At 34.9% G+C, this 23,136-nt stretch overlaps 4 protein-coding genes across 5 annotated transcripts; all 4 read right to left on the bottom strand.

The window, feature by feature from the left end:
• Nucleotides 1–7,495, bottom strand: LOC141678020 (phosphoglucomutase, cytoplasmic). The gene is made up of 19 exons (XM_074484205.1): nt 7,431–7,495; nt 7,110–7,198; nt 5,389–5,470; nt 5,077–5,132; nt 4,852–4,965; nt 4,641–4,703; nt 3,126–3,245; nt 2,906–3,006; nt 2,611–2,670; nt 2,380–2,479; nt 2,116–2,273; nt 1,938–2,033; nt 1,644–1,707; nt 1,462–1,543; nt 1,172–1,347; nt 1,009–1,085; nt 646–778; nt 417–533; nt 1–334 (listed from the first exon to the last, which is right to left on the bottom strand). The coding sequence occupies exons 2-19, from the start codon at nt 7,185–7,187 to the stop codon at nt 263–265; spliced, it is 1,749 nt and encodes a 582-aa protein (XP_074340306.1). The 5' UTR covers nt 7,188–7,198; nt 7,431–7,495; the 3' UTR covers nt 1–262.
• A 456-nt stretch (nt 7,496–7,951) lies between these two features.
• On the bottom strand, nt 7,952–11,786 carry LOC141676636 (cysteine-rich receptor-like protein kinase 43). Of its 2 annotated transcripts, none has more exons than XM_074482329.1 (6): nt 11,440–11,786; nt 11,138–11,274; nt 10,616–10,826; nt 9,390–9,624; nt 9,144–9,294; nt 7,952–8,667 (listed from the first exon to the last, which is right to left on the bottom strand). In XM_074482329.1, exons 2-6 carry the CDS (start codon nt 11,255–11,257, stop codon nt 8,167–8,169), a joined length of 1,218 nt encoding a protein of 405 aa, XP_074338430.1. In that variant the 5' UTR covers nt 11,258–11,274; nt 11,440–11,786; the 3' UTR covers nt 7,952–8,166. The 2 variants fall into 2 exon arrangements, with proteins under 2 accessions (XP_074338430.1, XP_074338428.1); XM_074482327.1 differs by having other exon boundaries at nt 7,954–8,667; nt 11,451–11,786.
• Nucleotides 11,787–12,628: 842 nt separating this feature from the next.
• LOC141676823 (myosin-binding protein 2-like) lies at nt 12,629–15,989 on the bottom strand. The gene is made up of 4 exons (XM_074482546.1): nt 14,448–15,989; nt 14,241–14,351; nt 13,994–14,149; nt 12,629–13,906 (listed from the first exon to the last, which is right to left on the bottom strand). Exons 1-4 carry the CDS (start codon nt 15,604–15,606, stop codon nt 12,909–12,911), a joined length of 2,424 nt encoding a protein of 807 aa, XP_074338647.1. The 5' UTR covers nt 15,607–15,989; the 3' UTR covers nt 12,629–12,908.
• Nucleotides 15,990–17,351: 1,362 nt separating this feature from the next.
• On the bottom strand, nt 17,352–22,946 carry LOC141677497 (putative clathrin assembly protein At2g01600). The gene is made up of 15 exons (XM_074483464.1): nt 22,591–22,946; nt 22,340–22,409; nt 22,142–22,239; nt 21,070–21,208; nt 20,784–20,911; nt 20,263–20,355; nt 20,072–20,122; nt 19,760–19,825; nt 19,594–19,659; nt 19,414–19,494; nt 19,174–19,254; nt 18,857–19,048; nt 18,659–18,740; nt 18,179–18,288; nt 17,352–17,920 (listed from the first exon to the last, which is right to left on the bottom strand). Exons 1-15 carry the CDS (start codon nt 22,678–22,680, stop codon nt 17,567–17,569), a joined length of 1,701 nt encoding a protein of 566 aa, XP_074339565.1. The 5' UTR covers nt 22,681–22,946; the 3' UTR covers nt 17,352–17,566.
• Nucleotides 22,947–23,136: the final 190 nt, after the last annotated feature.

The raw sequence follows: 23,136 nt of genomic DNA, 5'->3' as shown, positions 1-23,136 counted from the left end.
TCTAAAAGGCTAATTATATATCATACAGTTTATAAGGGGAACACTGAGACAAATATATCTTATAGATAGTTTACAGTCAGATTTATCTGAACAACAAAACTTTCTTATAGTTGCATTATCAGATGGCGACCATATAGCACAGGAGGAGGCTATATGGAATTATGGATCATTTTACATAGTCTAGGTACCATATCAGAACTCAGAACTTTCTTATTCTATTTCAAAGGACATCCAATGTAAGATTGGCAGTAATTGTATGTATTTATGTAATGACAGTCGGGGCAGATCGGCCAGTAAATTCTTGCATTTTCGACAGTTTAAGAGCAACATCAACCTGTAGTTCACAGGAAAGTTATACCATAAAACACTTATGAGTAAGCTTGAGAAATATGCGGGAAAAGGTTAGAACTACTAACCAGAGGGGCAAGTGCTTCTTGAGAATCTCTTCCGATTTTAGATGAATCCTTTTCATATTGCTCAATATAAAGACGAATGGTAGCACCCTCAGAGCCAGTTCCAGATAGACGGAAAACCTACAAATGCAATTTTCAACAAATAACTTGTAATTATAATGATTTTTTGAGCTTAGGAAAACATAGACACCGAAGGTTATTTGAGTGGTGAAGGTTAAAAAGGGCCTTGTACCAATCGTGATCCATCTTCAAACAGATATCTAACACCCTGATGCTTTGAGATAGACCCATCAACAGGATCTTTGTATTCGAACTCATCGGCATTGGCAACTTTTGACACGTCGGACCTTATTCCTTTGACAATGCTACAACAGAAACATCAAAATAAATCCAATTAAATGTTCTGCCTTCTCAAAGTTAATAGAGAAAGCATGACGTCATACAGACATCCGATACCTAAATTAGCCATAAACAGATTCTGTTGGAAATATACAACACAAAAGCATATAATACTTGCATGAATGGACATAATTGAATAACATTATAGTAATTACTATTTCTACAAAAGAAACATGCAAATATCAAATAAGCATACTCATTAATGTCGGTGAGAGAAGATTGCAATTTGACCAAGTATGCCATCAGTTCCTTTGCTGCTCCTGCATCAACATTCTTGGAAAAGGCAACGTATATAGAATCACCAACTTAATCAGCATGTTATTAGAAACATATTTTAAACGACCATAGATCATTAAAACCTCATAATCATATCGTGTATAATAGTGTCGACCATAAGTAGCCCAATGCTGGCGCACAATGTCTTCAACAGTCACAAGCTTTCCCCCGCCGAGATTCTCCTTATTCTTATAAGCAAGAATAGATAACCAAGCTAGTACAGCCCATATTCCATCCTTCTCACGTATGTGGTCTGAGCCTATTATATGTAAAACAGATTATTAACTCAATATCACAAATGCTACTTATACGTAGATAATGTGTTCCTTTCTCCAGTTAACTCTCAAAAGATGTAAGAAAGATAGAAGCTTACCGGTTCCAAAACTTTCTTCACCACAAACTGAACACATACCAGCATCCATCAAGTTGCCAAAAAATTTCCATCCAGTGGGCACCTTACATAGAAATTGGTATAATTATCAGCACATTAGAGGCAAAAGAGAAATGGGGAGAGGGATGACTATAACTAAAGTTCAACATTGGTACAATGAATACCTCAAAAAACTTTAGGTTTAGATGTTTGGCTACAACATCAAGAGCAGCTGATGTAGGCATACTCCTGCAATAAGAAATGACATCTTAGGTTCTTTGTCCTTAAAGATTTTAAAGGTGAAGAAGAGGCTAATCTGGAAAGTGATTAAAATCTAGCAAGATATGAGAATCAAATTGTTATAGATCAAATCACAATTAAGCGAGAATAAAGAGGTATATGTGGTGTGCCAGTCTGTGAACCTCAAAAATCGCATGCAAAAGTAGGCAAATACACTTTTAAAAAACAAAAGAACCAACCTGGCAACCCCCTTTAGGCCAGATGAGAAGTAAGGTATTGACTGGACTGCATTTGCAGCAATAATGGCAACCGAATCAGATGGAGTCACGAAAAACCTGGCATTGCCAAACGTGGGAATTAAGAAGTGAACAAGTCAGGAGTTGTAAACTGACCTAATGCAATATTTAAGTATTTTACCTTTTACCCAGTACCATGTTACGATCTGCATCACCATCAGCAGCTGCACCAAATTCTGGTGGCTCATGTTCAGCCTGTGATTTACCCAACCCCATACGTGCTACCAGTTCCTTTGCATAGGTCAGATTGGGATCTGGGTGTCCTCCGCCAAAGTCCTCCTATTTTCAGGAATTCAAGTACAAGAAGATAAGCTTAATATTAAGGAACTAAACTGAACCCTGAACTACATGAGAAATAGTTAATAAATAAACAACACAAAAAAACCTTTGGCACGCAGTTTAACAATGAGTTCTCCTGTGCACCAAGTTCTTCAACAAATATGCGTTTAGCATAAGCACCAGCAACTCCATGAAGTGCATCATAACTAAGAACGAAAAAAAATAAATTAAAAGATAGAAGTAAATATTTAGGACCCAATATATAGCCTAAGGAAGACCGAACTCAAGAAAAATGCTTTTCTTAACATTAATTCTGACCAAACCATTAGCTACGTACCAAAATGAAAATTGTGGAGATGCAACTAACTTCTGGATAGAGTGGAAATCGAATATTGACCTGAATATTGATTAACAAGAAGTTATATAATCCTGATATCAGGGGAAAAAGATATTTCAAAAAACTTAGATAAATGCAGATGCTAAAATGTCCTGTTCAAGATTAAAGAGGACAATTGCGTCAAAGCTTATTGAAATCATTACTAGCACCCATAGCGATAATACAGTAGCTTAATATTACTAAGTATCACTAGAAGTATTATTAGCAAGAACAAGGAAGTTTGTCGATAGCATACTTCATCAGTTTCACATAATCACTTGCCGAATCGAATACATCAACATCAAATTGACCATCAGGACCCTCGAAATTTGTTACACCAACTACAGAGATATCCACCTGAAGCACACAAATTTACTGTAAGCTAACTGATTTTATATACATATATATCTAATGTAAGCTAACCATCTGTCATGTATGCATATGATGAGAACTAAGACTATTTACGAAAGTCATACATCTGGCAGGCCTTCAGCAATGAAGTACTCCTTTATTGTTTTTGTGTTCTCATAGATTTTGTCAGTAATACCTTCAGGAGCAGGTCCACCATTCTCCATGTTATATTTAATACCAAAGTCCTGTAACAATAAAGGGACAGAAATGAGTTTAGGAAATCAGTTCTGGTGTCTGACATCCAAACAAAGCTGAGAGTGTTGTCATTTTTTATTTCCTAGTTTTCTCCATACGGATGAAAGATTAGATATGTGATATGCTTTTAAGTAATGTTAAGCTAGAGAGAGTAAAGAGATGATCAAATAAAGATAATAGCCTAGCGGATATTCGATCAAGGGTTTGACCTAGTGGAGAAAAATGTACGAGCGAGTTTTTAAATTTCTCTTGTCTTGTAGGAGTAATTAACTTTAACCCTCTCCCACCCAAACAAGAAAACTAGACCCGGCAATTTTGGACACGACACGAAACGACACGAGAATTTAATATTTGTGTTTGCATTTTTAGTACAGGACACGAAAGTACACGGTCGAGATTTAGTGTCGGTTTTGTGTTTAACTTTCGAGTACACGACACGACACGAAGTATACGACATAACTAAAATATTATAATTAAATTTTAATATTTTTTATAAATATATGTAGAATTATAATAAATGTATGCATATTTATTTATTTTTAAAATACTATTTGATTTTATTATATTGTATAAAATTGAGATCTAAATATATATTTTTCATATATTTTATAATTTTTTACCTAAAAATCTTTTATTTTAATTTATATTAATATCAAATTTAATATATATTAATATTCAATAAAGACGACATACACGAAACGACACGAAACGAAAGAACACGAACACGAATGTACACGAATGCTAAACATGTCGGTTTTGTGTCCGGTATTCAAATACACGAAACACGAAAATACACGACACGAAAGTATACGAAACGAATGAATTTCCAGGTCTAAAAAAAACCCACAATAAAACAAATAAAAAAAGTAACGTCATTATTCATTACAACTTGTTAAAATGTACTCCCTCCGTCCCTCCCAAATGTTTACATTTGGATGGGGCGCGGAGTTTAAGAAAAATGATAAAATAGTGGAGGAAAGTTAAAAAAGTGAGTAAAGTAGTGGGACCGATTAATATTATATGTATAAAGTGGGTATAGTGGAGAGAAGTAGTGGATGTAGTTATTTTAAAAATTATAAAAACCTTACCATTTTTGGAAAGTTTTTGAAATGTAAACAATTGGAAGGGACATCCAAAAAAGGAAAGTGTAAACAAATGAGAGGGTTTTGGACAATTCACATTTAGGTATAAATTGCTATCTCCTAGATTTAAATTTATTTCGATCAGGATACTAATATATACATGTTCTCCTGGTGCACAAATAAAGTAAAAATGCCAATTTCGTAAAGAGCGTAAGAAGTTAGAACAGGTTTCATCTATCACCCAAACAACTGTGTTCATTTGTTTCATTGGGAAAAACCTCAGGCTAATATGATTTTACATACCTCATTGGGGCCACCTGGGTTATGGCTTGCAGTTAATATAAATGCACCAGATGCCTTGGATCCCTGTTTCAACATGAATAATGTGAATCTACGGATATTGTTCAAACTTGTCTAACAATATGAAACCAAGAACAAACAATACTTACCAAGAACAAACAATACTCAAAGACACAGACTCAGAAATATAAAGAACTGAAGCAAGTCAACTTACATCAGCCCCAACCCTTTCTCGTATTACAGCTGATACAGCAGGAGTTGATAGCAGTCCATTTTGACCAACCCAGACACGCCTTACTCCATTGGCAGCTGCCATTTTAATTATAATCTGCCATATTTAAATTGTAAAAATTGTGCAAGAAAATCAGATCGATGATGCAACTACATAATTATGCTAATAAACTGCAGTATTCTATAGGTTGGATGGCAAATGAAGTACCTGAATAGCATCCTTTGAGTAGTAGCGTCCATCACCAGAAACAACAAGTGTAGCACCTATCATGTAGGACGGATATTAAAAAGTGAAAAATATACACAACATAACATTGGTTGTCTAATCCAAACGCCCAAACTGTTCAATGCAGAAGACACATTAAACCTGCCTTTTGGCCCACAAAACGCCTACCAGCTATTTTATAAATTCTGCATGATGGACCTCATTGCCTCAATACTAAGAATCTACTTAATTATTATTCAGTTTCTATTTGACTTTGTTCAAACTCCTGACGGTATGATTAAGGAAAACCCTCACCTTTGACTTTATCTGCTGAAAGGGCATTGAAGGTAGACTGAACAAAATTATGCAAGTAATGAGGTTGTGTGAATACTTTTACCTGAAAGATACAAAGAAAAATGTTGATCAACATATAAATACAATAAATCACACAGATCAATAAGCATGTTTCAACATCCTGCCACCAAAAGCTGTAAGAAACTATGTTCTCCATCAGAATTTGATGAATTGTCACAGCTCTTGACTAGTCGTTTCTCCAAGACCGGCTTAGAGTTTCTAAGAAAGTCGCATGAGTCGGGTCAGCAACTCGTGCACAATAATATGGTCAGCTTTTCGTCTTCCTTTTTTTTTCTGGTCTTTTATTCTTCTCCTGATATACTTATATAACTATGTTTATATATGTATAATTATATGCCATTTGCCTAATCTGATAGTAATAACTTTATTATATGTTTAGAATACTAAATATTAATTATAATCACTTATCACTTTTATTTATTACTTGTTGATATTAACCATCACTTGAATAAATGTGTTACTTATTGATGACAGATAGTGATTGATAAAATCAACTGAACCTAAAATAAGTGTTAAGAGAATAGTAATCTATAAGTTAATGATATATTAAGTATTAACATTTTACTTTGTCAAAACAATTAGTGATCGTTACACAATCGCATTGTCAATTTGTCATTAACCCTTTATCTTCAATTATTCATGTCCCCGGATCTCTAGAAATGGAATACAATCACGTGGTATGTGCTGGAATTGTATTTTATCAATATCATATATTATTATGAATCTGTCGAATAGTTGATGAGTGAAGACTAGTCCACTAGATGCCAAGCCGGACCTCTGTCCACTTAACTTTCTGTCATGACAGCCACGATTGCAGAAATCATATCTATAATCATTGTTCTAATCATCAATCTCGGTTTTTTTCTGGTAGTCCAAAAGGCAAAAATAAAACGGGAAAATCTGAGAAAAACTGAGGTTAAACTGGACATTCAATGATATAATGTAACTAAATTAATTTAACTAACACTTGTAAATTTACTTGTACACGGGTCAGTCTTAGAAACTGACATATGACTTAAATTGGTAAATCCCCACGACAAATCCCAGCTATATGATGAATCGCTAGAAGGTACTGTTGCTATCGGTTTTTAATAATTTTATGTTCAGCTCTAAATCTATAATATAATCCACTTAACTACCAACTTAACACTAAAAAGCCGAATTCAACGTAATAAAAGTGTGTGCACAAATGCCATTACATACATAACACACATACAGAAATTTACAGAAAGTCATGCAAGTAAAAAACCACCAAATCACTGATACACGGCAAAAATTGAGAACATCTTCACAAATAACGTTACTCAAAAGCATGCAGTATTACTATAAACCGATACACAACTAATCTCCACAACCTGCTTTACAACTTTAATCTAATCACCAAAACAAATCTACGGTGCATCCACCAAACTAATCGGATCCACTAATCAAAATACAAGAATCACTTAAATTTCAATAAAAAAACAAAATTATAATATCCACAATAAATTTCAATAGCACAGATCCCAATGCAAATAACTATCACTAACATAGATCATCAATAAACACATATAACATAGTATTATTATTATTATTCACAAAATTGCAGCAATCAAAGCTTAAGTAAATGAATCAAATTATGTATATATGATACATATATGTGTGTGTATGTATATATGTACCTTCTTTCGCAAACCAGAAGTGCCTGGTTTTTGGCCTTCAATCGGCGCAGATTCGACACGAGTAACCTTGAAAACCATAGCTTCTTCACCTAATCAATATTAATTTACAATCAAATTGTCAATTATATCAAAACAGAGAGAGAGATAGAGTGAGAGAGAGATTGAGTGACAGAGCGAGGGAGAGAGAGAGAGAGCGCGCGCTATTCAATATTAATTTACAATCAAATTGACAATTATATCAAAACAAAGAGAGAGAGAGAGTGAGAGAGAGAGAGATTAAGTGACAGAGCGAGCGAGCGAGAGAGAGAGAGAGAGACTTACAGGAAAAGGGAAGGTTGGCAAAACTCGGGGGAGAGTGTCAGTTGTGATATTACATATAGGCGTAGTGTGTGTAGTGTAAACGAATATATCGGTGAGATTTAGGAATATTTTTTTTTTTAGAATTTAATTTTTTTTTTAGTAAATATATTATTATGGGAGAGGATTATTGTAGGTATTTTTCTAAACCGCACATGAATTTTAGACCCGCTTAAGGTGGGCATATTACCCGCCAGAGAGTGTCTCGCGGATTTTATGTACTTTTACTAAAAAAAAAATTGTGCACAATTTAAATTTCAGTCAAATAAAAAACTAATTTTAGAAAAATTAGGAAAGTAATTACAATGTAAAACAATCTGCGAAAATACAAACAATAATAATAAGATAGAGCGTATTCGTGAATACTTACCGTGCCTATTTTCTAATAAAACACGCGGAGCACGTGGTACTAAAAATAATTTTGACAATTATGTATAATCTCAAACATAACACATGCTTGAACAAAAGTGTCGACAATCGCATGTAATTTCATTATTAATGCGTCGTGCAAGCTTATAAAAAATGCTTAAAAAATTAATCTAAAATAAATCTAGTTTCTCATTTGAATGATCTTCCAACAATTTCCTATTTTAATTCAATATATAGTCCCTGCTCAAGCCTCAGGATTGCTTAAAACTCTTTCTATGCTATAATACACTAATGTACACAAAAGAAAAGAGAACTTTTACTACTGACTATTCTAACTTTCCATGGGTTTTTTACCGCGAGAATCTGATCTAATTGTTGCTGAGGTGCTGCCACTTGCCCCTACATTTGCAGTTGCTGAGGTGCTGCCACGTGTCCCTACATTTGCAGTTACTGAGGTGCTGCCACTTGGCCCTGCAGTTGCAGTTGCAGTTGCAGTTGCAGTTGCAGTTGCAGTAGCACTATTGCTATTTGTGGTTGAATAAGATTGAGATCCTTCACTACTGATTCCAGGAGTAGAAGATGAAGCATTAGGCCTGCGAGATCTCCGATACCTTGAACCAGGGTATCCAGGTCTGGTTGGTTCTTCAAGTGCTCCATGCTTCTTTGACAGCATTAGAATAACTTTGTGCATGGTGGGGCGTAAATATGGATCAGCTTGGATGCATAATAATCCAATTTGTATGCACATTGCTACCTGATCAGGATCCGCTGAAGACGCTAAAACGGGATCTGCAATCTCTAGGCTTTTATTTTTCTTGTAAAGATGGTAAGCCTGCAGCAATGACATTAATGCTAAAATGTGAGTTAAGTGCTTGGACATGCATATGGCTTAGGTCTAGCAACCAGCAGGCCGAGTTACTATCAGCTACAATCATCGCGGAAGAAATTTCAAGTAGAAATGATGGATAGTCTGACATAACTGGGAGTTTGCCTATATAACATGGCCAATCGTTGTTATGATAGTCTCAAGGTGGTATCCACATTCAGGGAGGGACTACAAACAATGAAACTATTATGTGCCTAACATTCATTTAGGTGGGAAGTTTCACAGAAATAGAGAAATTAATATGGTCCTATTAAAATTGAACAGGGTTCAAATCCACCTCCTCTTCCCCTGATAATACTGCCAAGTGGTAATGGAATCTTTTCGTTTGCAAGGGTCCTATAAATTTGCAACTAGCAGATAGTGATCGATAACTAAATGCAATAAAATCTTATGGCATTCAACACAGCTAGATGAAGTCTTACCCAATCTAACAAATTTTGAGAACTTGAATCTTGGCTAAAAGTGGAATTCTTTTGACCGCTAATAAGCTCCAGAATCAAAACACCGAAGCTAAAAACATCTGCCTTGACCGATAATTTCCCATGCATAACATATTCCGGAGCCATATACCCACTGTTTTAAATCAGAAGTGCCACTCAACAACCAATTCATGTTTATCATAAAACGATATCAAAATGAACAAAGAGAGCAAGTTGATGGGAACATACTTGGTACCAGCTACACGGGTGTTAACATGTGTTTGGTCCTCAGGATAGAGTCTTGCCATTCCAAAATCAGCAATCTTGGGTATCCACTTGTCATCTAGTAAAATATTGCTTGCCTTTATGTCCCGGTGTATGATGCAGATGTGTGAATCTTGATGAAGATAAAGCAAACCTCGAGCAACACCTGATATTATGTCATACCGCCTCTTCCAATCAAGAGTTCCTCGTTTCCCAGAATCTAGTTTAACACTACCACATCAATAAATTGACACCATAACTAAATCAAATAGAATCGTTCTGATGGGATTAAACTACTTCTCCAGTTCTACACTTGTAAATTATTTCACCATTATTCTATCAAATTGTAAAGAGTACTACTACCAAATTTGAACAGATCACTTGGACTGTATGATAATAAGAGTCATTTGTCAAGATTTCACCCTTCTATATTGCAGTTTTGTTGAAGAAACAACTGTTTAGGTACCAATAAACAGAACTGAGAGGAGAATGTCTATCCTGTAACTTTAAGGAATATTGAAACACATGAGTGAGCAGAATCTGATCTTAATTATATCTGCAGCTTGAAAGGTTATATAAACTAAGAGGAAACAAAACGAGAAGTCATCTTAGGAAGTGTAGGACACTAAGAATTTAAAGAAGAGCTAGCATAATCATTAAAACTTTTTTCAACATGAAGTTGTCCTATTCTATTCATAATTCAATCACATAGATCTGAATGACCTCGTTTTTGTTAGAGATATAAAAAAAATAGGAATAATCACAAGAAAAACAAAGATATATCCAGTAGAAGGCTAGTAGATACATAAGCTTTGTCTGTCTTGTAGAACTTATATGGATAAGTATAAGATAACTTCGACTAGTTTCTCCAGGGAATGGATGTAGTGAACTTAACCGACCTAAAACAGATCAAATTATGAAAAAAGAAAATACTCGACTCAGGTGAATTACTGACCAAAACATTTCTTAGCTACCCTGTCAACCTGTGTATTTGATGAAAAAATCCAGGACTTGGGAGGAAGGGCCTAACTAGACCTTTTACTTTTGAGACGCTGACCAAACTTAGGTTTCCTAGGGAAAGCTATGAAATACAGAACTCGCCAAAATATATAAATTCTAGAATCAAGATAAGATCTCTAATTTAGGTATAATCATTCAGTACTTGAAACTAAACAAGAAGACTTTACATTACAGAGAAGTAAAGAACTTACTGAAAAGAAACTTGTCGAGACTCTCATTGGCTACATACTCGTACACAAGCAGCTTCTCTTCTTCGTGTGAACAATATCCCAACAAATTAACAACATTCCTATGCTGCACACGAGATAGCAACTTCGCCTCATTCATGAACTCTTTCTTTCCTTGAACGGAATTTTGAGAAAGTTTTTTAACAGCAACAATTCTCCCATCATTCAACTTCCCCTATAAATTACATAATCACATTTTCATAAATAATTTCTATTTATATTAAAAGCCCTAAAAATCAGATTCAGCAAGAACCACCTTAGCATGAGAACCACCAATTCTATTGCATTCTGTAACATTTTGATGCGAAATATTCATAGAAATTATACCAAAACTTTGTTAACAAATTTGCAGAACCAGTGGTTCTCACAAGTTCTCAATATGATCTTATTTTAGTATCCAATATTGCAGAACACATTTTTAATTTTTTTTCGCAGAATTGTCTCATTTTAGATACAATTGGAGCTTTAAAAGACAAAAAAGATCACCTTGAAAACAGGGCCAAACCCTCCTTGACCAAGCTTGTTATCAGGGTGAAAATCTTTAGTAGCAGAAACTAAAGTTTCAAAAGCAAACACCTTTTGCTCTTGGGCAGCAATCTTTTCCATTTCATCACCTTGTTCATCTAATAATAAAACACAATAATAATAAAAAAATAAAATAAAATAATAATAATAAAAATAATAATAAAAATAATAATAAAAATAATAAAAACATGGTAGCCATAAGTCCTTGGCATAAATATAATTAAACATATCTAGACAAATACAATCTACATATGTAAACATACATTTGCAGTACCTTTCTTGTTGTGAAATCTGAAATGTTTAGTGAAAGCCTGCAGAATATTTTTTGGTGATTTGTTGTTCATGCTTGGAGTGTTCTTGTGCTTTCATGGAGATTGTTGATTTGTTTAAATGGGATTTTTGTTAAAAAGGTTTGAGTTTTTTTTCTTCTTTTTCAACTTTAATGATCATAAGAATGGTTTAAGCTGGAAGTTCCATAGAAATGAAGAATGGAGCCTGTCATGTAAGTTGACTTAGACTTGAGCTGACTAGTACATGGGTTGTTGGAGGATAAAACACTTCAATTTTTTTTTTTCTAACTAAACAAACAGTTTTTTGGCTTCTGGCTTCCAGTATTTATATGATGTCCAATTTTAATTTTTTCTGAAGTATTTATAAACTTTGATGGGGGAGATGAAGGACATTACTTTTAACAATTTATCCAAAAAATTGATTCCAAACAGTTCCTGAAGTATTAAACATTTTTTAATATAAAATTTATATTTTTTGAATAATTAGACTTACATGCTTTACAAATGTCAAATGTGTATCAGTTCTTAGCAAAGAGCGAACGAGAATAGAAACAGAGACATGGACTATTATTAATTATTTTCAGAATATTTTGTCAAAGCCATGCTAATTATTTTTGTGCATAACTTTTGTATAGATAATTAATTTTACCATTTTGGAACTTTGTATACATTCAACACTCTTTTCAGAGATGTCCATGTCTCTACAGCTTTGCAAACCAGGACTTTTTCTCCTGAATCATTATGCAAAGGCACTGCCTGTGCCTAGCGGTCACCAGAGGAATATTGTTGTGTGTTCTTTTAAACTTGTATTACCAGGACTTTTTCTCATGAATCATTATGCAAAGACAAAGTGTGGTTTCATCATATGGTCCATTAGCCTACATGCACATACATTTGCTATCACCAGTTTTCCTTTGACAAGGGACATATACAAGCCTTTAAGACTATATTTTAACAGGATCCCCCACATACATGCCTCATTCTGCTGTCCATATAACAACAAGAAATATTTTCTTCAGGTTCCACTTTCTCGAGAAAGCTTCTGAATCAACTTCTACATGATATGAATAAACGAACAAATTTGTGCTAAAAAGCTAGAAAAATGTAAGTAAAATCATTGTAGAAATGAAAATGAAGAACAGAATATCATACACGTTTCAGCGACTGCAAAGCATTTGCAAAGAATGTTATTGATTATTTTCATGAAAATGATAGCTTGAAAATGTTGTAAAAAGGTACTATCATTGTAATGCTATTAACATAAAGATGATCTACATATTCTTCTTCCTAGTACCTTGTGATTTTGGGAGAGTTAGTAATTTAATACGGTATCAGAGAAAGAGCGTGAATGGTACAGATCATCCTCAAATGGTGTAGATGATGTTAATTTTCTGGAGAAGATCTATCCCTTCATTACCTTTCTTCAATGAGTTTCTACTGCTTTAGGAAGTAGGAACTATTTCTGATTTGAGAGTGTTCATCATGCCGTAGAGTTGATCCACTTCTTTCTCAATTACTATTCTCCTGTCTTTTAGCTTGAATCTAGTGATAGCTGCATCAAAACCATTATAATGCACGCTGGACTCCTCATTTTCAATCTCGCCTATATTTGCATCAAATAGAAAAGGAACTATAGGCCATCTTTCTTCATCAATGTTTCCAAATCGATCATGGAAATTTAGAACATCATTCACTGGGGTATTGAGGTTTTCATTTCCTCGCTGATTATAAGATCCATTTTCTTCCTTGTTCAAGTCAATGGTTATCTCATCACTGTCCTCTTCATTGCTACACAAGAAAGAAGAAAATCCAACAATTGCACTTTCATCCTTGCTTCTTAGCGATATACCCAAATTCTCTTTTGCCTCATAAACAAGTAACTTTTTCCTGCATATCTCCAATTCTTCCTCAAACCCTAGCCTTTCTCGATCCATCTTTACAATGAGATCATTCATGATCTGCATTGCTTCTTCATCATATTCTGACTTTTCCTCCATCATTCTTTGATAATGTAATGCCTCCATCTGCATAGCTGCCTTCTCCTCTTGCAGTCTATTAATCATAGCCATAGTTTGGTTGGCAGCTACTGCTGAAGCATTTCTTTCCTCTTCTAGTTCGGCATATGCAACATCTAAAGCCTTCCTTTCGGCTCTCAATGTGGAGTTCAGGCATTCAACAGTCATTACTTCATCATCAAACTCACTTAAAACACTCCCTTCCATAAATCTTTCAGACCCAGAGTCTTTTCTCTCATGGAATAGTAATGTTTTCTGTGCATGTTTATGGCCTTCTGATGAACTACGTCGATGTTCACACAAATTATCATCCTCACTTCCATTAATCTCAAAATATACTGATGATTGACTGCTTATCTTGTGATCATTCAACTCAATCATAAAGGTACTCAGATCAACTGTTTCTTGGGAGTCTGTTTCGGAACCTAATATCCAGATTGAAAAACACAAATTTATCAGTGTCGCAGCAAAAATAGAAAAATAATATAATGCACTGTGGATGCTAATGTTACCATGTTCATAATGCGCATGAAAATCTGTACAATTTGCAGATGCTTCTTCTTGGAAACAGTTATTGTCTTCGATTGAATTTAGATCAGGAATCTCTGTTCCTATTGAGACCTCTGTATCAGTGTCACTCATTATAAATGGAGATACGTCTTCCATAGCTGTTCATGGTACAGCATGTTATGTAAATTTTGATAATTGGGAAGGGAGCAAAACAGAATGGGATTTATAGCTTAATTCAAGAATACTTACCAATTGAGGCATCTTGCCCTCGTTCTTCCATATCTACCAATGCAGTTTCTTTACGTGTTGAGGCTTCCTTTTCAGGCGTAAAAATTTGCAATTTCGATACTTCTTCAGAAACTGCACATTTTGCAGGATTAATGCAACTTAAAATCTGGTGCAGCACAGTTAGATGGGAAAGCTTTTTCTAAACAAAGAATATGAAGTTTAAATTACCTGAAAGAAAGTATGGTGCAGTGTCTTGAACATTAATATGAGTGACTTGTTCATGTACTGAATCACAATCTTTAGCAGGGACAAGTAAATGTAAATCATTTTCAGCTTCTTGTGCTTCCATGAATTCAAAAATTATTGACTTGGTCTCCTCAATATTTCTTGGACCAGAAACAACTTGAGTTGCAATATCATATTTAAATCCCAAACGGGCCTCAGGATGATCAAAACTCTTCTCATTTTCTTCAACCATGTACCGAATTTCATTTTCCTTTGTTGTTGAACCAATCGATTCAACTGGAACCAGTTGCTGGCCAGTGCAATCAATGAAGAATTCCAAATGCTGCTGTGGAATTTCAAAAGATGCATCTTGTTCGCAACAATGTTGATTCACATTTTCATCACAACTCGGATCTGTCATCGTATTGCCAAATATCTCTTCATTCAATTCAATATTTTCTTGCAAAACTCCATCTGAACTAGATAACATCTGCTTCTCGCTCTTGCTTTTAAATCCATGATCGCCATTAAAATGTTCAATTATGAAATCTCTTCCAGAATGATCTGCTTTATCATCTTTCGTGCCATAATCATCATTTTCACCTTCCTCTGTGATCAAATTTTCCTTATGTATTTCATACTTAAAATGATCCCAGTTCGAAGGATTGATTAAAACGTAAGGAGAGTAAATTTGCCTCTCCAAGATCACACCACAACAAGAACACTCTTGCCCCTCCAAACCATTCTCAATAACCATATCCTCATCATTATGATTAATTCGAGTTGCTTGAATGAAGTTGATCTTAAATGAAAGATCCCGCCTTGAGGAGGAGCAGTCCTCACACATACTATGATAATCAGCCAACTTCTGATGAGTTGAGCAGTAAACCAATTTCGAAACCTCTTCACCGTGGGCTTTACAGAGATGATCTCTATGTATATTACTGCATTGTTTCGGTTCCATCACGTGATCAATACGAGAACACCACAGACAGGGTGGCTTTAGGCCAAAGTAGTTGGCAAACTTGACAATCATATATTCAAAGAGAGCATGTAGGAGGAGGAGAATTATAAGAGTCCATTCAAGACCTGCAAACACAAGAGCATGCTTGATTTTTATTGAGTTTCTATGCAACATAATAGAAAACTTGTTAGCATCCATGTGTGAATAAATGGTTTTAGTGTCTCTATGAAAAATGAGAAGATAAAAAAACTGAGTAAATAACCAATATTGGCAATTGAAATGAGAGTTATGGAGAAAGATACTATTTTATTATGGGAGAAGATTTAGGTTATAGCAAAGATAATTCTTTCGACTACTTTGAGAAATGTCTGCAGCTTTAAGGAGGGACAGCCAAATAAAACTTGACACTTCAGAAAATGATTGAACTTAACTGAGTCTTAATAAGTGAGTTAGAGATTAGTGCGAATCATTCCAATCTTTGTGATTTTCTACCCTAATTTAAAGGGTCATTAATCATTTTTTAGTAAGATCTACCAGCACTAACACTGTTCATATTACAGGTAATCATGCTCGAGCAATCATACCAGTACTAATGCACCGGACGTCCGGACCCCTTATTTCCGAGTCAAGCGTGTTTGGGTTAGAGTAGTACTGGAACGCGGGTCATCAAAAATTTTAAGAACTGAGGGTTGAATTGCTGTTGGATGTTAAGCAGATCCCCAGAATCTTTTTTCTGGATTAAACTAGTGACATTAAAGTGGTGATGAGGGTCATCTTTGGATCCAAACCCCTTTTTGATCATTCAATCCTCACCCCCTCTCCACACTAATTTTCTTCTTAGAGCATCAAAAAGGAGGACCTCACTAAAACAACATATTGACTAGAAGGTCCACACACAAAGTAAGGTGAGGTTTGAGGACCCCATGTGGAATGCTAGATGCTGGACCTCATCATACATGTCCATGAAAATTTCCCCTTCTCTGATTATCAAGTAATTAATTTGTGCATTCTTACATGAAAATATTAAGTTTTAAATTTATCTTATTTTCGACTTACGTTCGACTTACCGGAAGGGAATATGAAAACCGAACATGAGTTATTTTCGACTTACATTCGACTTACGGGAAGGGGATATGAAGTCCCTGTATTACTATCGGTCTTTACCATATGGGTTTGCATCTAAGATCGATGAGCTTTTGCTATTGTAAGCGCTGTGGTCCTTGTGGACTTCATGTGTACCATGATTAGCCACAAAGTTGCCAGTTATTTAGAATAATTCCCTATGATTGAGCAACTTTGATAGCTAAAGATGACACATTCTTTCCCATCTACCTATGAAAAAGTTTGATGAGATGCCAGAGTAAAGTGAAAATTTCTTAGGAATGAAATGCATTTAAAGTATAAGAAAAAATACAACAAAGTCCTTGAAGATAAAAATATACGGTTAAACTCGATAAAATAATAATCGATAAAGTAATAATCTCGTAAAAATAATAATTTTCCCCTGTCCCAACATAATGGACACAATTTATTTTTATTTCCGGTAAAATAATAAACTCGCTAAATTAATATTTTTTCTTGATCCCGGCCTTATTACTTTAAAGAGGTTTAACTTACATTTTTTTTTAAGTGGAAACAGACTGTTTCCGTAAAAATAAGGGAGGACAGTGTGTTACACAAAAATGGAGAGATTGTTTCTGTAAACCTAAAAGAAGTTCATTTTGTTGTACGCAAATCATACCCCAGCTATATAAGTACCCTGAATCCAGATGTTTACATGATTAAATACAAACCCTAACATCTGAAAATGTTTCTCCAGCTAAAACTTTAATTTTATAAAATCAACTGCCCAAACATAAGAAACCAAGGCCTATTAATCATTATGGCCACTAACATAATATTTCATGACCATCTATTAAAATTCATGCAGAACCGAGGCACCATTAAATATCAAGAATTTCTTATTCACGTCGCCAGAGTTCAATAAAGAATGATTGTTAAAAATGATTACAGAGAAATTATCAGCAAGTAATCCCATTAGTCGGGAAATGCTACAAATCCGCTCGAACTAACAAAAAAACATATATTGTGGAATACTATTATAACCAGCAACCTCAAAAAACTCTTTAGCACACCTTCACATACCATCAGAACATCATTACAGTAGGCCTGTGCTACCAAACGGATTACTTGTTGGTTGGTGTGCGCCATTATTGATGGGGAATGCTCCAAATCCTGCATCTAGAAAGGGATTTTGTTGACCCATCATCAAATCTGGTTGCTGTTGAGGCTGTGAGTATACGGGTTGTTGGTAAGGGCCAAATGGATTGGCTTGATAGTGGGGAGCTGCTGACATTTGAACTGGAGCAGCAGCTGTATTGTTTGATATTGCAAACGGGTCCGATGATTCAAATGGGTTGGGGGCTGGCGACCCATATACTGGTTGCTGAGAGGCCCTGTAAGCTCCTTCGTCGTACAAGCTATTCAGAGTGAGAGAATCCAATCCACCAGCCTGGTACAATTCAATAGAAAAACCGGTTGACTAAAATTTTGGATGTGATCAGAGTAAGGCATATTGCAATCCACAAAACTATTTCTTTTAAAGAAAAAAAGTAACTAGGAAAAATATTACTGACAATTGATCTAGACTTTTCTTTGTAGTCGTTGATAATAACCCACAGAGTAACAACACTATAAGTACTAAATCTCACAACATTGACTGCCATTCATGTGATAATGAGTAAAAAAACAAAATGAATACAGGACGTACCAGTTGCCTGTCCTGAACTGAGGAAATGTCGGTTCCAGGAGTGTTAACCAATGCAAGCTCCCATCCAGTAGGATCAAAATCTCTAGCCTGCAGAGGAGCAGTTGTGGTGCCTGTGTTTGCGTGTACCAAATGTCAGATATTTTGCTGAAACTATGCTTCAATATTTATTGAAGGCTAATTTAGTGGCAACAATCAGTCTAAGAATAAACGTAAGCAATTGATTATTTCTGATAGTTAGGACAATCAATTTCAGTTTTTATTCTGTAAAGCCTATAAAAAGGACTTGATCCTTATGCGATAAGACCTATCAAACATAAATCAATATATTGCATCCTCATTCTCATATTTTCTCCTACCATGTCTCTATTTGTTTCTTTATAAACCTTAAAAACCAACACTTCTCACAATTAAAGTCCTTGCAACTGAAAGAAGAGATACCAGAATACACATTAACGAGCAGGAAAAATATTGTTAAATTACCCGATGGAACTATAGCCAGCGCCAATGCATTGCTTTCCTCTATTGCTGATGCAACAGGTGTGGTGTTTGTAGCATTAAATCCCTAACACAAAGGAAAAAGTGAAGAGGAAATTGAGATAAGCAAGGGCAAAAAGCTAGACAATGTGAGAACATGTTACTGAGGTCGAAAAATAATGCGAAGAAAGGGTAATTGCTTACCAATAGATCTTCAGAATCGAAGTTATTTGCAAGAGGGGGTACAGTAGCTGGGGCAGAATCTTCAACAGACGAAACCGCCACGATATCCAGACCCGCGGGCTTAGATTCATTACTGGGTGAAGGTGTCTCTTCAGAAGGTGAAGCAACATCCCCTTCTGGTTTATATGTCAACTGAAGCCTCTCCGGAAATTCCTGGTTAAGCAGCAGTCATCTATTATGAGCTTATATAAGTATATGTTAATATAATAAAAGGTTACAATAAGCAAACTTTTGTGCATTTCCGCTACTGCTGCTGCTGCTCAAATTGACAGACTCACCACAGGCATTGCTGGAACAGTGACCATTCTAGGTGCTTCTCTAATATACTCTTCCATGGTCACAAGAAAAGACTGTGGGGGCTGAAAAAGCCAAAAGTAAGTGTCAAAATAGTATCGCGTATAATCCAACAATAGCATTGAATGAAAATATTAAAGCATTATCCTTTTTCATTTAGACAGATAGATAGATATGATTTCTGGTAAAGCTCATATATATGTTCAACAAAGTTTTGTATTTACCTCTCTCAGTACAGGAAACTGGAAATTTCTAGCAAGCTCCAGACCTTTACAAACTTCGTAAAATTCAGACAGCCTAGATGCCTGCGCACATTTAGGTGAATATAATCGCATCTAGTTCAGTAAAAAGTAATAATAAGAGTGAAGGAGATTGGTGAATTTCACAATATAATATAGTATTACCTGCTGACCAGCTCTCTTATATATATCTAATGCCTTTATAGCTTCATGTCTTGCCATTTCAAAAAACTGAAAAAATTGGGATTTTATAGCACAGAAAAAAAAAAGACATGATCGAAAATGTCATTTACACAGTATATTATGTTTCAGAAATAGTTAAATATTGCACCTTATCTATGAGATTAATTATTCCATCGTTTATAGAACAATATATCTTAAAGCTCTCTTTGAGTACCTGAAATCACCACAACACACGTTAGATACATTGGCTTCAAGCTTAATTATGTTAAAGTCATTTAACACACAGTATCGATGGCTTTAAGTTTATTATCTCCTCGTGTACTTCTAATTTCTGGAACCAGAATTTGAAAGACCTATCACATTTACTAGATCCGAACTTCACACACAGCTCATATTACAAACGGAGAATCATAGTTAAAACTTCAAGATATGTTGCATAAAATTAGTGCTATTTACGAACCAGAGCCAGTGCATACTGTATTACGTAGTTGTGTACAGCTGCTCCTTCAGGCTGCAGAATGACGACATAACAAAGTTTATTCATTTTTACAAAAACACAAGTTTAGGAATCTAGATAAGCATAGAAAGTATTCTGGTATTTAGAAAGTATATGCAGTGAAGTTAAAGAAAACAAGAAAACCAAGAAAGTACCCGACATCCGATGAGTCGATATAGCAATTGCTGTAAAGCGGGCAACTGTTCCAACAATTGTTCACTATCTAACTCCCTAGTTCTACTGTACCCCTGTAAAGAGGATACGATATATAAATTATATGCATATCTGCAAATATATTCTATCCTTATAAGTTAAGAGTTCCTTCAAATATGAGGGATCTCACTCCATGCAACAAATTAAAAAATTTGATTTCATTTTTCTATGTTAAGTGTTCACACAAATTATAAGTTAAGAGTTCCTTCAAATTTGATTTTATTGTCCAGTATTACCATTTTTCCGTCCCGAAATAGTTGTCCAATTTGATAAATATGGTAAATAAAAGTTGAATAAAAGGTAAAACAGATGTAAATAAAAGGAAAAAAAATTGTTTTTACTAGTTCTATTATGGCAATTATCATTATATTTGATATGATTGAATATATTGTGGATTTAGATTTATGGACAAGAAAAATGGGACGGAGGGAGTAATAAATAGTGATGATAAATTCCTGTATACCTTTTCTTGCCCTTGGACAGATTTAGGAAGACGTTCTGCCTCTATATCATACTTCAGAATCCTAAAGCATTCAAGTCGTTCTTCCAAAAAATGTCCATATGTACGCACCCAGGCAGAACAATCCCAAGCTAAAAAAGAAATTTGCAAAAGAAAAAACCATATAAAAAAGGTGAATGTCAACACATCTAAGAATAATTTATTACAAGTGAAGGTGATTATCAAGTTCATAAGAAAAATAGAGCTTTGCAACTGATGATATGTCAGGATTTAAAATCAGAGTACTAACCAACTGGACTGGAATCATCTTTAAAATTAGATAATTGGAGGATGTGTCCTCTCTGCTGAAAGTTCAGCAGTTCTTCCCTAAAAGTGGGATCTCCTTCCCTCAATGCCCTATGAATAACTATAAGTGTTTTTAGTGCCACCTGTAAAACACGACACAGAGAGGGAATAAATTTCTGGTAAATGCCAAGTAAGACCGGTAAAGTACAGCATCTATCACATCCAAGTTTCAATATCCTAATTCTTGTACTAATATATAATCAACATTAAAGCCTATTTGGCATTGGTGTTTGTTCAGACTTAAATAAATTGTCAATTCTCATACATTTTAAAATTGAGGAAGAAGAAATATGAGTTCATGACTTTCCATTTACTAAAAACCTAGTGCTATTAAGAAACCAACTCTCCAGAAGCCTTAAGGTGTTGGAAGGCAAGCAAGCAAGCGGATAACAGAAAATAAAGCTCGACAATGCATACTCACAGTTTCGAACACTTGATAATAAGTTTATGTGAGTCCCCCCCACCTCCCCCAGTTTCTAGCACTTCTCTATATATCGTATGAGTGCCCATATAGTCAAAAAATAGTTAACTAGTGTTCCCAAGAAATCATGTCAAAGCCGGTCAAAAGTCAGATTTTTTTTAAAAAATATACACTTCCCCTTGCTCTTTACACAAATGATTCCAACATAAAAAAAACGCATGATCTTTGCATTTGTGATAAAATGTGCAGTCGGATCTCCGCCCACAACTTTGTATACTCATTCTCCCTGACTTTGTAAACTCGTATTGGTGCCTCCTGATATGCCACCACTCACAGTAACACATTACACACACAGGCAGAAACAAAAGATAAGCCGCTTACTTAAAGTGCTAGTTCTATCATCTGCACATTCTAGAGAAATTCATACAAACACATACACCAACAGGAAAAATGAATCGAGTGCACAATCCTCTCAGATCACCAACATATTTATCCTGAACCCATACTCTACTAGACCCAGAATTCAAACAAGTCTCCCTAATATCAACACACGAAAGATTTCAACTTTACACAACAGAAGCAGAAGAAGACATACAGTCCAATTATGGGTCTTGGCTAATCGTCTAGCAAGAGCATGTAAGCAATAGGAAACATCAGCTCGAGGCCTAATCGCTGAAGTCGAGATCAAAATTTCTGCAAAAACATACATAAAAATCCCATCTTTTACAAAATCAAGAACCATACATTTAAATATAAAAAATTTAAATGAATCGGAGAAAAAGATCTGACTAACTTCTAAGATGCCTTTCTTTAGGTGGGCACTCAACATGATTTGTAGCTTTCACAATTGCAACATCCACATCCTAACAACATATAATCACAAACATACACTATAAATCAAATCATATCAAAATTAAACACACAGAGAGAGAGAGAGAAAGAGGGAGAGAGAGAGAGAGAAAGAAAGAAAGAGGGAGAGATGACAGAAAGAGTGAGAGATTCAGAGAGAGAGAGGGAGAGGGAGGGAGAGAGAGAGAGAGAGACCTTAAAATCACTATTGAGCTGGGCTAATCCAACTTTAGTCTGATCTTTAAGAGCACCATAAGCTTTTCTCCAAGCAGGAACACTACCCATCTCACAAAACCACTACTACTATTTTCTTGTATCTATATACAGACAGACAGCAGTACTATATTGTGTCCGATAAGATCGGGATTATAACTCTCTCTCTAAAGAAATTGAGTTGGGTGTTTCAAAACTCTCTCTCTCTCTAGATTTTCAATATTCTTGGAGAGATTTTATTACAGGAAATCAAATGGGTCGTTACTGTTCATTCATCTTTCTGTTTGTTTCTTTTTTTGTGATGAAAATAATTAAAAGAAACGCCTTTTTGACAGAGATGCTAGCAAGTGGCAGCTGGCTGTCCATTCATGTTGCTGTACGTATGTTTCAACATTTATTTTATTCCCCTTTTTCCATCTAATTTTATGTATTTTTATATTTTATGGTAAGTACATTTTCCTTTATTTAATAAAGTACATATTATTTACTATCCGAATAAAAGCTTTTTTTTGTTAAGTTCAATATTTT

The sequence above is a fragment of the Apium graveolens genome, chromosome 8 (assembly GCF_009905375.1).
Source record: "Apium graveolens cultivar Ventura chromosome 8, ASM990537v1, whole genome shotgun sequence".
NCBI classification, from domain to species: Eukaryota; Viridiplantae; Streptophyta; class Magnoliopsida; order Apiales; family Apiaceae; genus Apium; species Apium graveolens.
The sequence above is the reverse complement of the archived record's forward strand: the minus strand, read 5'-3'. Positions and strand labels throughout refer to the sequence as shown.